Source organism: Dendrobium catenatum, unplaced genomic scaffold (assembly GCF_001605985.2).
Source record: "Dendrobium catenatum unplaced genomic scaffold, ASM160598v2 fragScaff_scaffold_543, whole genome shotgun sequence".
Lineage (NCBI taxonomy): Eukaryota > Viridiplantae > Streptophyta > Magnoliopsida > Asparagales > Orchidaceae > Dendrobium > Dendrobium catenatum.
The window spans coordinates 119,949-133,424 of NW_021319005.1; the positions used below are offsets into that span (position 1 = coordinate 119,949).

Consider the following 13,476-nt stretch of genomic DNA (forward strand, 5'->3'; position numbering starts at 1 on the left):
AGAGAGAGAGAGAGAGAGAGAGAGAGAGAGAGAGAGAGATAGAGAGATGGAGGGAGGGAAAGAGAGAGAGAGAGAGAATGATAGAGAGAGAGGAAGAGAAAGAGCACTAGAGAGAGAGAGGGAGAAAGAGCTAGCAAGAGAGATAGAGGGAGAGAGAGCTAGCAAGAGAGAGAGAGAGAGAGAGAGAGAGAGAGAGAGAAAGAGAGAGCTAACAAGTGAGAGAGAGAGAGAGAGCTGGCAAGAGAGAGACAGAGAGAGAGAGAAAGAGAGCTAACAAGAGAGAGAGAGGGATAGAGAGAGAGGGTGATAGAGTGGGTGAGAGAGTGAGAGCAAGAGAGAGACAGAGGGAGATAGAGAGAGAGGGATAGAGAGAGAGAGGAAGAACTAGAGAGTGATAAAAAGAGAGGGAAAGGAAGAGCGAGAGAGAGAGAGAGAGAGAAGAGAGGGAGTGAGAGTGAGTGAGAGAGAGAGAGTGAGAGAGAGAGAGAAAGAGAGAGAGAGAGCGAGAGTGAGAGAGAGCAAGAGACCAAGAGAGATAGAGCAAGAGAGAGAGCAAGAGGGGGGAGAGAGAGAGAGAGCAAGAGAAATTAAGAGAGAGAGAAAGAGAGCAAAGAACAAGAGAGTGAGAGAAAGAGAGAGAGGGAGAGAGAGAGAGAGCTAGCAAGAAAGAGAGCGAAAGCTAGCAAGAGAGATAGAGGGATAGAGAGAGAGATATGCAGGTAGAGCAAGAGAGAGAGAGAGAGAGCAAGAGAGAGATAGAGAGAGAGGGTGAGAGAGAGAGAGAGGGAGAGCAACAGAGAGAGAGAGAGAGAGGGAGATGGAGATTAAAAAAGATAGAGAGAGTGATAGCAAGAGAGAGAGAAAGGTAGAGAGAGAGAGAGAGAGAGAGTATATATATATATATATATATATATATGTATATATATATGGAGATTAAGATAGACAGAGAGATAGAGAGAGAGAGAGAGCTAGAAAGAGAGAGATAGAGAGAAAGAGAGCTAGCAAGAGAGAGAGAGAGACCAAGATAGACAGAGAGCAAGAGAAAGAGAGAGAGCTAGCAAGAGAGAGAGAGATATATAGAGAAAGTAAGAGAGATTTCAAGAGAGAGAGAGGGAGAGAGAGAGAGAGAGAAATAGAGAGAGAGCAAGAGCTAGAGAGAGAGGTAGAGAGAGAGAGAGTGAGAGAGAGCTAGTAAGAGAGAGAAAGAGAGAGAGCTATTAGAGAGCTAGTAAGGGAGAGAGATCTTGAATGAGAGAGAGAGAGAAAGAGAGAGAGAGAAAGGCAGAGATGGAGGGAGAGGAAGAGAGAGAAAGAGAGCAAGAGTGAGATAGAGATAGAGAGAGAGAGGGAAAGTAAGAGAGAGAGGGAAAGCAAGAGTGAGAGAGAGAGAGAGAGAGGATGATAGATTGAGAGAGAAAGAGAGATAGAGAAGAGAGAGAGGGAGAGAGAGAGAAAGAGATGGAGATAGATTGGGGAGAGAGAGAGAGCAAGAGAGAGATAGTTAGAGAGAGAGAGAGATGGAGATTAAGAGAGAGAGAGAGAGAGATGGAGATTAAGAGAGTGAGAGAATGAGAGATCGAGAGAGAGAAAGCGATAGAAAGAGAGAGGGAGAAAGATAGAGATAGTATGAGAGAGAAAAAGAGAGAAAGAGAGAGATGGAGGGAAAGTAAGAGAGAGAGAGTTGAAATTTGCCTTTGCATTCATCTAAAACCACTTACAAAAAGAAACCGTGAAACCAAAAGCCCCTAAGAGGGGGTAAAACTAATTCTATCATCCTCAAGGATGGACAAAAAAACTTGAGGAATACATGTGTATGTATTATCTCCTATATCCCAAACAAAACTATCCTCAATCGCTCTTTGAGCGCAAAAATGAGCCGCCTTGTTATACTCCCTGTTCGTGTGAACAAATAACACCTTGTGGAAAGATTTTAGCCAATTAAATCTCTCACCCTCTTCCGGCCTCAGCTTCCAATTCTCCGTTTGTTGGCACTTATGCATGAAATCGATCACACTTGCATTGTCCCCCTCAATAATGACCCCATCGAGATCAAACATCCAGTCTTGAAGGATATGATCAATGTATTGAATGGCCATCAATTCAACATGCGTGCTATCCCAATGAGTGATTCCCAATCCAGCCGCCACAACCAGGTTACAATGACAATCCCTTATAGTAATACCGATGCCGCCCGCATTGTTCCTACGCAGCGCACCGTCCACATTGATTTTCAACCAGCCTAAAGGGGGTGGACACCAAGACGCATTCTGAAACAATCCAAGGGATTGATTGGTGAACCGTTGCTCCAAGCTATTCGAAAACAAACATTGTCTGGTGGAACCGAGAACAATAGCGGCCAACCCATTGATGGAGTTTGCCGCCTTACCATGATGTATTGCATTCCTGTTTCCCCAACTGTGAAAAACCGCCGAATAGTAAATCTTGGTCCAGCAGGCATTAGTCGTAAGTCCGGTTCACAAGGCCTCCCTCAACTCCATGAAACTCGCGAACCTGGGGGTGACAAAGCCCCAGTCATCCAGACGCTTCAGGATCTTCTGTAGTTATAGACAATGCGTCGTGACATGATTGAGATCTTCATGCTGGTTACAACCGATCGAACAACTGAGGCCGGCCCCAAGGCCCCGGCGGTTAAGCCATGTAAGAGTGGGAATCAAGTCCTTGAAGAGCCTCCACCAGAAGACCCTCTCGCGGGGTCGCATATTCATATCCAAAATGGTACAAGCCTGATCTTCCTCCCCCATGTACTCCTCATTGTAGCAGATCGCCGAAAGAGAGGTGCCAACGTGCTTTTGGTTAATTCAAAGGTGTCGGTATTGAGATACGACCAGATTCTCACCTCGCAAATCATATCAATGAGATTCTCCCCAAAGCATTGTAGTAGTTTGTTCTGATCCCAACTACCATCCAACGCTATGAACTCATCCACCCTGCTGCCCTCAACAAGCTCAATGTTACAGAACGTCAGCCAAGAGCAAATGGCGTAGTCCTGAATCCAAACATGATTAACCGTATCAATGTCCACCCCGTTGCAAACCTTCCACCGGAGACAGCCAACTAAGCTCTCCACCCCACTGCAGATAATCCTCCAGCCATTAGATTCACCCCTTTTTTGTTCATTCATCCATGGCCAAGTCCCATACATATGCCTCATACACCTTTGGAAAAGATTATGAGGTTTGTTCAAAAAATCCCACGCAATTCTCGCACGAAGAGGACCCGTCCAATGGCTGCTGGCATGAAAACTGAGACCCCCTGTCATCTCGGCTAGTGAGGCTGCTCCAGGCCGCATAATGCAATCTTTTATTGTTCTGATCCTTATCCCAAAGGAAACTCCGACAAAGCCTCTCCGCTTCAGCACGAACTCCCCGAGGAACCGGCATGTGAGTCATCGCGTACACCAACAGCGGAAGCAGCACAGAATTTATCATTGTGATCCTACCGCCAAAGATAGTTGGCGAGTGCCCCAAGCCAACATGTGCATTTGAATTTTCTGTAGGAGGAGGCTGAAATCCGCCTTCTTAAGTCTTCTCATCGCGAATTTGATGCCGAGGTAATCCATTTCCTCCACCTTGCGACACCCCGCGAGCCTAACAAGACGGCTCTTAGTGGAGGACGTAACCAGTCAGCTAAATAAAATAGCAGATTTGTTTTTGTTGATCCTTTGTCCCGTCCACCCGCAATAGTCATCGAGAATAGTCAGAAGCTTTCTAACATTAGGAATGGTAGCACCTGCAAAACACAAAATGTCGTCAGCATAAAGGAGGTGGGAGACGGTATGCCCCCCCCCACCCTGATTTGGACGCACAGCTCCGGAAAGTTCTGGCGAAAGTGGAGGGACAACAGCTCCAAGCAAAGAATGAATAAGTATGGAGAAAGCGGGCATCCTTGTCGAAAACCGCACCCAATAGTGATCCCATCCGTAAGGGTGCCATTCACCAGAATAGAAAAACGTGGAGCAGTGACACAGCTCATCACCCATGATCGGAACCTTTGGGGGAAACCCATCTTAGTCAGAACAACCTCCAATGTTCTCCAATTCATCTTGTCATAGGCTTGTTCCATGCCAACTTTCATCGTCATCCACCCTTTAGTAGATTTGGAAACCTTGAACTTGTTCATAATCTCCTGCCCCAGGAGACAATGATCAGAGATCAATCTACCTGGCACAAAAGCCGCTTGCTCCTCCGAAACAATAGAAGGAAAGATTCCTTTTATGCGGTTGACTAAAATCTTAGCGATAATCTTGTAAATCGTTTGACAGAGACTGATCGGTCTGAACTTGGATGGATGGTCCGCATTACAAACCTTCAGCAATAAAACCACCACAGTATCCTTCCACTCCGGCTCCATCCATCCATAAGAGAAGAACTCCAAGCATGCCAAATTTACTTGTTCGCCAACAATGTCCCAGATTGACTTGAGAAAGGATGCCGTCACGCCGTCCCGGCCAGGCGCACGGTTCTTGCCCAAAGACTTCACCGCGTGCCAAATCTCCTCACGAGTGACCTCACCGTCCAAAGACATTCCCAACCATTGCAAACAGGCAAGATGCGAATCAAGGGAAGGCCACCCATAATCAATAATATCATTGTTCTCCCATTTCCGTTTAAAAAAATCTTCGATCATTCTCAAAATCTCGTTCTGGTCAGTGACAGCCCGCCCATCAGGATGCTTAAGCTGGTCAATGAGATTGGTTCGCCTTCTCGCCGATGCCATGTTGTGGAAGAAACGTGTGTTCCCATCCCCTTCCTCAATCCATTGGACCTTCACACGCTACCCCCACCAAGTCATGATTCTAGCCAAAGTTGCCTTAAGCAATTGAACCTTATATCTGAGAGATTCGAATTGAGCCTCAGACAGGCCAGAAGGAGAGCAATCAATCTCCTGCAAGATGCTAATCTCCCGATCAAGCTCACCCTTTAATTGATCCAGCATATTGATTTTGTTCCTACTCCAAAAGAACAAGGCCTTGAGAGTCCTTTGGCACTTTTTCTGCAGAATCGCAACTTCCGAGCCGGTGTCGTGCACCTTCCATTTTTCCGTAACTAGTTGCCAAGCCCTGGGATAGCTGGCCCAAACATCTTCAAATCGGATCCAAGAGGAATAGGTCCTCTTGCCGCCCGCCTTAATCGAGCAGAGGATGGGACAATGGTCAGAAGTAAGCCGAGAGGTGCTTAACCTTCAAACCCTGAAATTCATCCAGAATGGATGAGCTGATCAGAAACCGATCCAAATGCGAATAAATCCGACTTCCAGCGTCATTATTATTTTTCCACGTGAAGGCCGGACCCGAGAACCTCGGGTCAATCAAGCCGTTAGCATTCATAAATTCTCCCATGTCACTGGCCGCAGGGTTGAAAGTAAATGGCCTCCCCCCCTTCTTCTCACGCTGTGACATAATGCAGTTGAAATCTCCGCCCACAACCAATGGGGCATCAGCAACATGATGCTGCGACATATCCTCCCAAATCAGCCGCCTAGCATACCTGTCTTTGTCGGCATAGACCACAGCAAATTCCCATGAAGGAGAAGACGTCCACCTAAAACTCCCCATGATGCATTGGTTCGTTTGAAAGGTGACATTGAAGGTGCCAACCGCGCAATTCCATAAAACAAGAATGCCCCCAGCCCTACCCACCAAAGGCTGAAAGCAGTAATCCCAACTCCTCCCCGCAAGCTTGTCCACGTCCGTTCTAGAGAAAGTTTCCATTTTGGTCTCAACTAGACCAATAATGCTGATGTTGTGTTCCCCAATAAGGTGTCGTAAGAAGTTGCCAGTCTCCTTCTTACGAGCACCTCTGCAATTCCAGCAGAGGATGTTAAACATTATTCACCAAAGGGGATGCGTCCCCGCCGTAGAAAACATCCTAGTAAACCTCTTTCCATTGGTCCACAAAATCCTCATCCATCCTGCCACCAGAGGAGCAGTCCCTGACCGTCACATTGAGCTTAGAGTGTAGGGGAGTAGCCCCCTCCCGCCGATCCCTATTCCTACGGACACCAGGCAACTTTTGAAGGGGACCAATGCTCCCCAATTCTTTCGTTCGTCTATCTTTAGCCCCTCTTGTATTTACATTTTTAGCCTTATGAACATCCGACTTCATCCCAGAGAATCGCAGCACTCTCGGGGCCAATTTCTGGGCTGGGGATGCCTTAGTTTCACAATGTTTCCTCCTCCTAGTACCAGGCAACAGAGCAAGCCCCAATGTCAGGCAACTCTCCGCAACCCTGGGCTCCCCCATGTCCGCCACACACTCTGATAGAGAAACCTTATGAGGGAGATTCCCCATACCATCTGTCAAAGTACCGTCCGGTTGCAATTCCGGGCAGGCCATCCCATTGTTTTGTGGAACCACACTAGTCTTCAGCATCGTGAGAGGTTTATCACAACTATTATCCATCATACCACCATCAATCGCAGGGTCAGACGAGCCGCTGAAAACCTCAACCTGCACCTGCCCCACGTCAGTAACAATGTGGCTCTGATGCAAACTACGAGCATTCCTTGGGATCATATTCGTATCCACGATACCAAGAGCACTCCCACCATCAGTCCCCTTAGGGACGTCCCCCTTTTTGACAGCTTTCCATGCCACATTATTGGACGTCCTCCTTGCCGTTCCGGACTGTACATTCCTCTGGTCAAGCAAATTCGCACCGTTCCTGGCTGGTTTAGGTCTCCTTCTTCTGTTAACGATAGTCCACTCACCTTGCTCATCGTTCTCCAACAAGGGAGACGCATCTACCAAATTTTTCTTCATTCTCGGGCCTTCAGTCCCAATCCGGTCCACCTCCATATCATTCCTGTACTCAGGAGGAGCTGGCCCCGCCGTAGCAGGTGAGGGCGAGTGCACCCTGGCCTTAATACTTAATTCCCTACAAGCCTCCGCCTTGTGGCCAACCTTCCCACAAGCCAAGCAAATCAGTGGAATGCCCTCATACTCAATGGGTTGGAAGAAAGAACCTCCCAACCCATGAGCCCACACGCCCTTGGGCAACTTCTTTGATAAATCCAAACGAACACAAATTCGTGCAAAAGTGCACCTATTCCACGAATTAGTCGGTTCATCCATGAAGAGGGGTTCCCCTATGCCCGTAGCAATCCTAGCCAGATTATCCGCATTCCAGTATGCTAACGGCAGATTGGGAAGCCGTATCCAGACAGGAGAAGTAAACTTCCGCGATGCATTGGATATAGATCCTACAGCCCACTGCTCCACCCCAATAATTTGACCTGCCACAAACCACGGGCCCCCAATCTTCACTTTGTCTCTCGCGTTGGCATCCTCAAACCAGCACAAAAAGCAATCCGCCCCCATCGGCGTAATACGGGTGAGGCCTAAGTGCCCCCACTTCCTCTGTAGTTCACTTTGCACCACCTAGAAAGGCACTCTCCGCCCAATGAGGCTACCCACCAGAGCTCTTTCAAGCTTTTGGATATTTCCTCTAGCCCTGTCAAGGTTCAATGAGACCATACCGTCCGCCCACAAGACGGTTGAAGCATCCACCTCCAGTTTGAGGGCAATAGGCGCTGGTTTCTTCCAAACATTCAGATTGGGCCTAGCACCCAGAACCGATCTAGACCCCGCGATACCTTGGCCCAAGTCCTGATGCGTCCCCAGAATTCCAACATTGGCATTGCATCGAACATCTGAGTGGCATGAAGCCGCCCCAGGAATTTCACCGCATGCAGCCTTCGAAGATTCACCCCTAACTGGCATCATCCCAGCGGCAGTACTGGTGCTACCCGACACATCCCAGGAGATTTTAGGTTTGTTGTGCTGCACCGTTCGTGACGTTTCCATACTCACCTTAGTATTCATCATATCTTCCGACGTTCTTCCCAAATCCTGTATCTGACTCATGTTTCCAAATTGGAATAATGGCCGTGCCGGTTCGAACACAGGGTTGTCCATCATCATTGCAGCCCTGGGCTGTGCACAGCAGTCCCTTCCGGTCACCGAAACCACCTGGCCGCTAGTCACACCATCCTCCTTTGTCATTACTTCCAGGTCAGAAGTGCCTGCCGCAACTTCCATCGGAGCACCACCATCGTTTCCCTGGACCTCCTTCAAGAATTCAACCACCTCATTGCACCCATAATCTCCATGCCATCCCCAAGAGCAGAGTGTACCTGAGATTTAGGTTTGGGACATCCAGCTCCATCTGCGACCCAACGCCCACCAGACCACCGGTTCCACCCTTGGCCGCATCCCGCTGAGCAATCAGAACCACACCAGTAGGCTTGAGTTCCCCCTCACTAGCCGGCGTATGATCCGATCGACCTCCGGTATTCCCAGCCCCCACGCGTGCTTTATCACCCGGGGCATACACATTCACCGCAGACCCAAAAGTCTCCGATATCATCGCTCCCCCCTTGACGGGGGATCTCGCGTAGATAACCTGCTTCCTAGAAGCCCCAGAATCTTTTACGTCGTTCAAGCCACGCAAGGGGATCTCCTTTCCCTCGCAGCCCCCGTTCCTTCCATCGTGCGAGGCCCAGAGAAATTGCCTCCCGACTCACCCTTAACATCATTACGAGAACTAGATATACCTTCCGAAACCTTCCCCCTCCCGAATCTCTCCCACCTCCTCTCCGAGGAGGAGGACGAGGTGGTGACCGTCGGTCACCCCCCACCATCCCAAGAAAGTCGAGCCACCCACAGGCCGGATCCCAACACCGAGAGGAGACCTCCCAGGTGAGAACGCACGACGAATCTCAGATAGAGCAAGAGAGAGAGAAAGCAATAAAGAGAGAGATAAGAGAGAAGAGAGAGAGAGAGAGAGAGAGAGAGAGAGAGAGAGAGAGAGCAAGAGTGAGAGAGAGAGAGAGAGAGGAAGAACAAGAGCTAGAGAGAGAGAGAGAGTGAGAGAAAGAGGAAGAGCAAGAGCAAGGGCAATAGAGAGAGATGGAGGGAGAGTAAGAGAGAGAAAGAGAGAGAGAGAGGGAGAGTGAATGAGAGTTAGCAAGAGAGAGAAATAGAGGGATAGAGAAATAGATAGGGAGAGAAAGAGATGGAGGGAGAGAGAGAGAGCAAGAGAGAGAGAGAAAGAGCGAAAGCAAGAGAGAGGGAGAGAGGGAGAGAGAGAGATAGAGATAGAGAGAGGGAGAGAGAGGAAGAGCAAGAGCTGTTGTTAGTTGTTCAATAATAATTAGGATGTGAAGCCTAATTAAATATTCCAAGGCTAACCAAGAGGAGGGGTGAATTGGTAATTAAAAATTTTTAACCCTCTTTGAAAATTTAATGGAAACAAAGTTTTAGTTTGTGAATTTTTCTATAAAACTTTTTTCAACCATCAAATTTTAAACACAAAAAGTAAATAAGCAGCGGAAAATAAATGACACCAAATTTATAGTGGTTTGGTCAAAACCAGACCTACATCCACTCCCTAGAGACACCCTCTAAGTATTGCACTAATACCAATAGTGACTCTCCTTTAGCACCCACAGCAAGGCTGAGAAAATTTTACAAACTATTTTCACCACTATCCGGTGCGGCAGAGAACCATTCGTCCTTTCACACTCCCCCGATGTCGGCAGAGAACCGTTCGTCGTTTCACACTATTCACAGTGTTGGTAGAGTACTGTCGTCCTTTCACACCCTCCAAGTGTAGGCAGAGAATCCTTCGTCCTTTCACACTCTCCTAGTGTGGGCAGAGAACCCTTCGTCCTTTCACACTCTCCTAGTGTGGGCAGAGAACCCTCGGCTGTTCACACTTTCCAAGTGTCGGCAGAGAACCGGATCTTCTTCCAAGATCTTGTTCACAAGTCCAATCTAAAAGAAAAGAGAGAAGAGTGAAGTAATCTCAATCTTAAAATTGGAAACACTTACCCTTAAGTACCAAGTGAAACCTTCACGCTCCAATCGCAAGAAATCTCCTTCAATTGCTCTCTCACACTCTCTCCTTGACTCTCTTCTCAATAGGCACGTAGATTAATGACCAAGAAGTATTATTTGCAGTTTAGAATAGCCTATTTATAGAAGAGACAAGAAAAATCATCTAAAAATGACATATTTCAAGTTATAATGTACAAGATCGTCCCGTACAATCAAAAATCGTCCCGGAAGATTTTACTTAAAAGCCTTGAAATGAACCTGTTTGTATATGTGTACGAAATAATTTCATACAAGCTGATCGTCCCGTACGAACCAAGTTCGTCCGGTACGAATGGTTATAACAAGGTTGGTTCCAAAAAACTGCAGAACGAATATAAAAAAATTGTCCTAAGTTGGTTATATCGTCTGGACAAAAATACGTTCGTCTGGACGAAATTCTTACAGAGAGCAAATCGTCCTGTACGATAATTGATTTCGTCTGGACGAAATTCTTACAGAGAGAAAATCATCCTGTACGATAATTAATTTCGTCTGAACGAAATTCTTACAAAGAGCAAATCATCCCGGACGATATTTAATTTCGTCCCGGACGAATAAGACTTATAAAATTTTTCTATCCAGTTCCTATTCGTTCCATGTGATCTTAATAGGAGATAACTGTCTGATCGTCCCGTACGAACTGATATTGTCCAGTACGATCAGTATAAAATTTATATGATCTCCTTATGTGTGTGTGTGTGTATGTTTTTATTCACTCAATTACAATCACTCCCTCTCAATTAAAATGATATTTTTAAACTTCAAAATTCAAAAGAATTTCTTGCTGAATTTGATTTGAAGTCTTCATGTTTGAGAGTTTGATTCACCTAAAATGTTAGTACACACAAGAGCAAATACAAAACTTCTAAAAAAATTGTTAGGATCTACACAAAGAACAACAATATTTGGAATCATCAAAACTATACAAGTTGCAAGAATGTAAAACATGCAAATAGCAACTATCATTAACAATCTCCCCCTTTTTTATGATGGCAAAATAATTATTGTTTGTAGGATTTCAAATTTTAATAATCTCCTAAACTCCCCCTGAATTGATGAATACATAAAAATAAACATCTAGAAAATCAAATCCCAAATTTTTAATTTCTAGATGAGGAGGAGGAACACCACCAAAGAAGTTGAAGTAGGAATTTCTTAACATAACATTGGTATTAATTTCATGAACTTCATTATTTATATTACCAATGTCCTGTTACTGCTGCTGAAGTTGAGTATCAATTTGATCAAATCGTTGATCAAAATGAGTCTCAAGTCTATCAAATCACTCAATCAAATTCTGATAATTTGGTTGAGGTGCAGATGTTTGTGCTCCTTCTTCTTCTTCTTCAGAATCACTGGCATGTGATTTCCCTTTGTCCTCCTTGAAGATCGCTCTAAAAGAAGCATCATTGTAGTAGAGTGACTCTTCATACTTTTCATCAGGATGCACTAGATTGTATTCTTTTCCAAGATAAACGTAACTAAGTGACCTAATGCAATATTTCTTTTTCTTTTCTGATCAGTATGCCCAATTTCGAAAAGCCCATAAAGATAGTCTAAGATAAGTTGGGCTTCATCAATAGGTTGATTTTCCATAATAAAAAATGTCACAATAGAAAGGAGTAGAGTAATGTTGATTCTATCACCAGTTTTTGGAATAATAGAAGATCTAAGAATGTGCTGGATGATTCGAGCATTTTTTGTCAGTCCATAAATTCTAGCAATATGATAATCTAGGCTATTTCCTCTAATCACCCTATTGATTTCAAATCACTTGAAGGTGTTATTGTTCATAAGGGAGTGGGCTCTAAAACCTTCAGTTCTTCAGTTGAGAAAAGAACCTAAGTTATGCTTTGTGATTTCAACCTTTTGTTTAAAAACAAAAGAACTGACAGAAGAGTGGTCTGAGTTGAAACTCATATTTTCTAGGAAGTAAAGGAAGGTCTATTTGGTTTAGAGGTGAATAAGAGTTAGGATAAATTCAAACTGAGTGGAAGTGAAAAGATGCATTACCTTGAAGTTTATCTCACTCTGGATTAGAATGCGAGATTGAGTGATTTTTGCAGAGGAAAATCGAGGAAAGGATTCCTCATTTGCTTTTGAAAGAAAGTTCTCGGAAGGATTCCTATGGGGTTTTTTTTGCTAAAACCTTTTGACGCTTGCTAGAGGAGGCCATTGTTGATCTAAAAACCAAAAGGGATTGAAAGAGATGTTTGGAAGTGTGTTTGTTGAGTTAAAAAGCCATCTTATTTAAAGAAAACAATACGTTCGTCCTGGACGAAAAATGTTCGTCCCGGACGAAAATTATCGTTCTTCTGGACGAAAAAGTTTCGTACAGACGATCAAATTCGTCCAAAATATAACGGCTTTTCGTAATCAACACAACTTACGATATGTCCTTTCATACAGACTTTTGACTTTCCCGATCGTACAGATGATCCATGTTCTTCTAGACGATCACACTTGTGATCATTTTAATGACAGTTTTAAAACCGTCCCCTACATTGAACCGCCATATTTTTCGTCCAGAAGAACTCCATGTTCGTACAGACGAAGTTCATTAAAAACTACCTTATCCACTCACCCGTTTTCTCATTTTTCCACACAGTTACTTATAAATTTCATCCTGGACGATCTGAGGATCATATAGACGAACTTAAAAACTGAAAAAACTGCACGAATAATTTTTTAAAATCTGACAGTTTCACACATTCCAACACATCATCCCGTACAACAATTTTTCGTCCCGGATGATCTGCTTTCAAAATTTTTATTTTTGTATTTTTATCAAAGCAAATAAAAATAAACACAAAAAATAAAATGAACAACAAAAAAGTACAGACTCTAAATAAAAATTCACTCAAAAAAAATCACAAAATCACATAAAAATAAACTATGAAAAACAAAACATCAATGTTGCAAAAACATTTTTATTTAAGCATTTAAATCAATCACACCAAGCCTTGTTCTTAATGCACTGAAAGTATCAAAGGCTAAAGGTTTTATAAAAATGACTGCAAGTTGATTTTCAGTAGAAACATGTGTAAGTTCAATTTCACCTTTTGAAATATGATCCCTTATGAAATGATGCATTATGTCTATATGTTTGGTTCTTGAATGTTGAATAGGATTTTTAGAAATGTAAATAGCACTAGTGTTATCACAATAAATTGGAATAGTGCCTATTGTTAATCCTAAGTCAATCAACTATTATTTCAACCAAAGTACATATGCCACACAACTTCATAATGCAATGTATTCAGCTTCTGCAGTAGATAGAGAAATTGAGTTTTGTTTCTACTAGACCAAGACACTAAAGAATTTCCTATAAATTGACATGTTCTAGAAGTGCTTTTTCTATCCACCCTACAACCTGCAAAGTCAGAATCATAATAACCAATTATTTCAAAGGAAGTACTAAACTTAGGATATCAAATTTCTAAGTTTTGAGTTCCTAACAGATATCTTAAAATCTTTTTCACTGCTGTAAAATATGATTCTTTTGGATCTGATTGAAATCTAGCACACAAGCAAACACTAAACAAGATATCGGGTCGGCTAGCAGTCAAGTAAAGTA

The 13,476-nt window shown here is 44.1% G+C and overlaps 1 protein-coding gene across 1 annotated transcript; it reads right to left on the reverse strand.

The window, feature by feature from the left end:
• Window positions 1-4,794: 4,794 nt before the first annotated feature.
• On the reverse strand, window positions 4,795-5,848 carry LOC110113667. The gene is made up of 2 exons (XM_020846338.1): window positions 5,201-5,848; window positions 4,795-5,145 (listed from the first exon to the last, which is right to left on the reverse strand). Exons 1-2 carry the CDS (start codon window positions 5,846-5,848, stop codon window positions 4,795-4,797), a joined length of 999 nt encoding a protein of 332 aa, XP_020701997.1.
• Window positions 5,849-13,476: the final 7,628 nt, after the last annotated feature.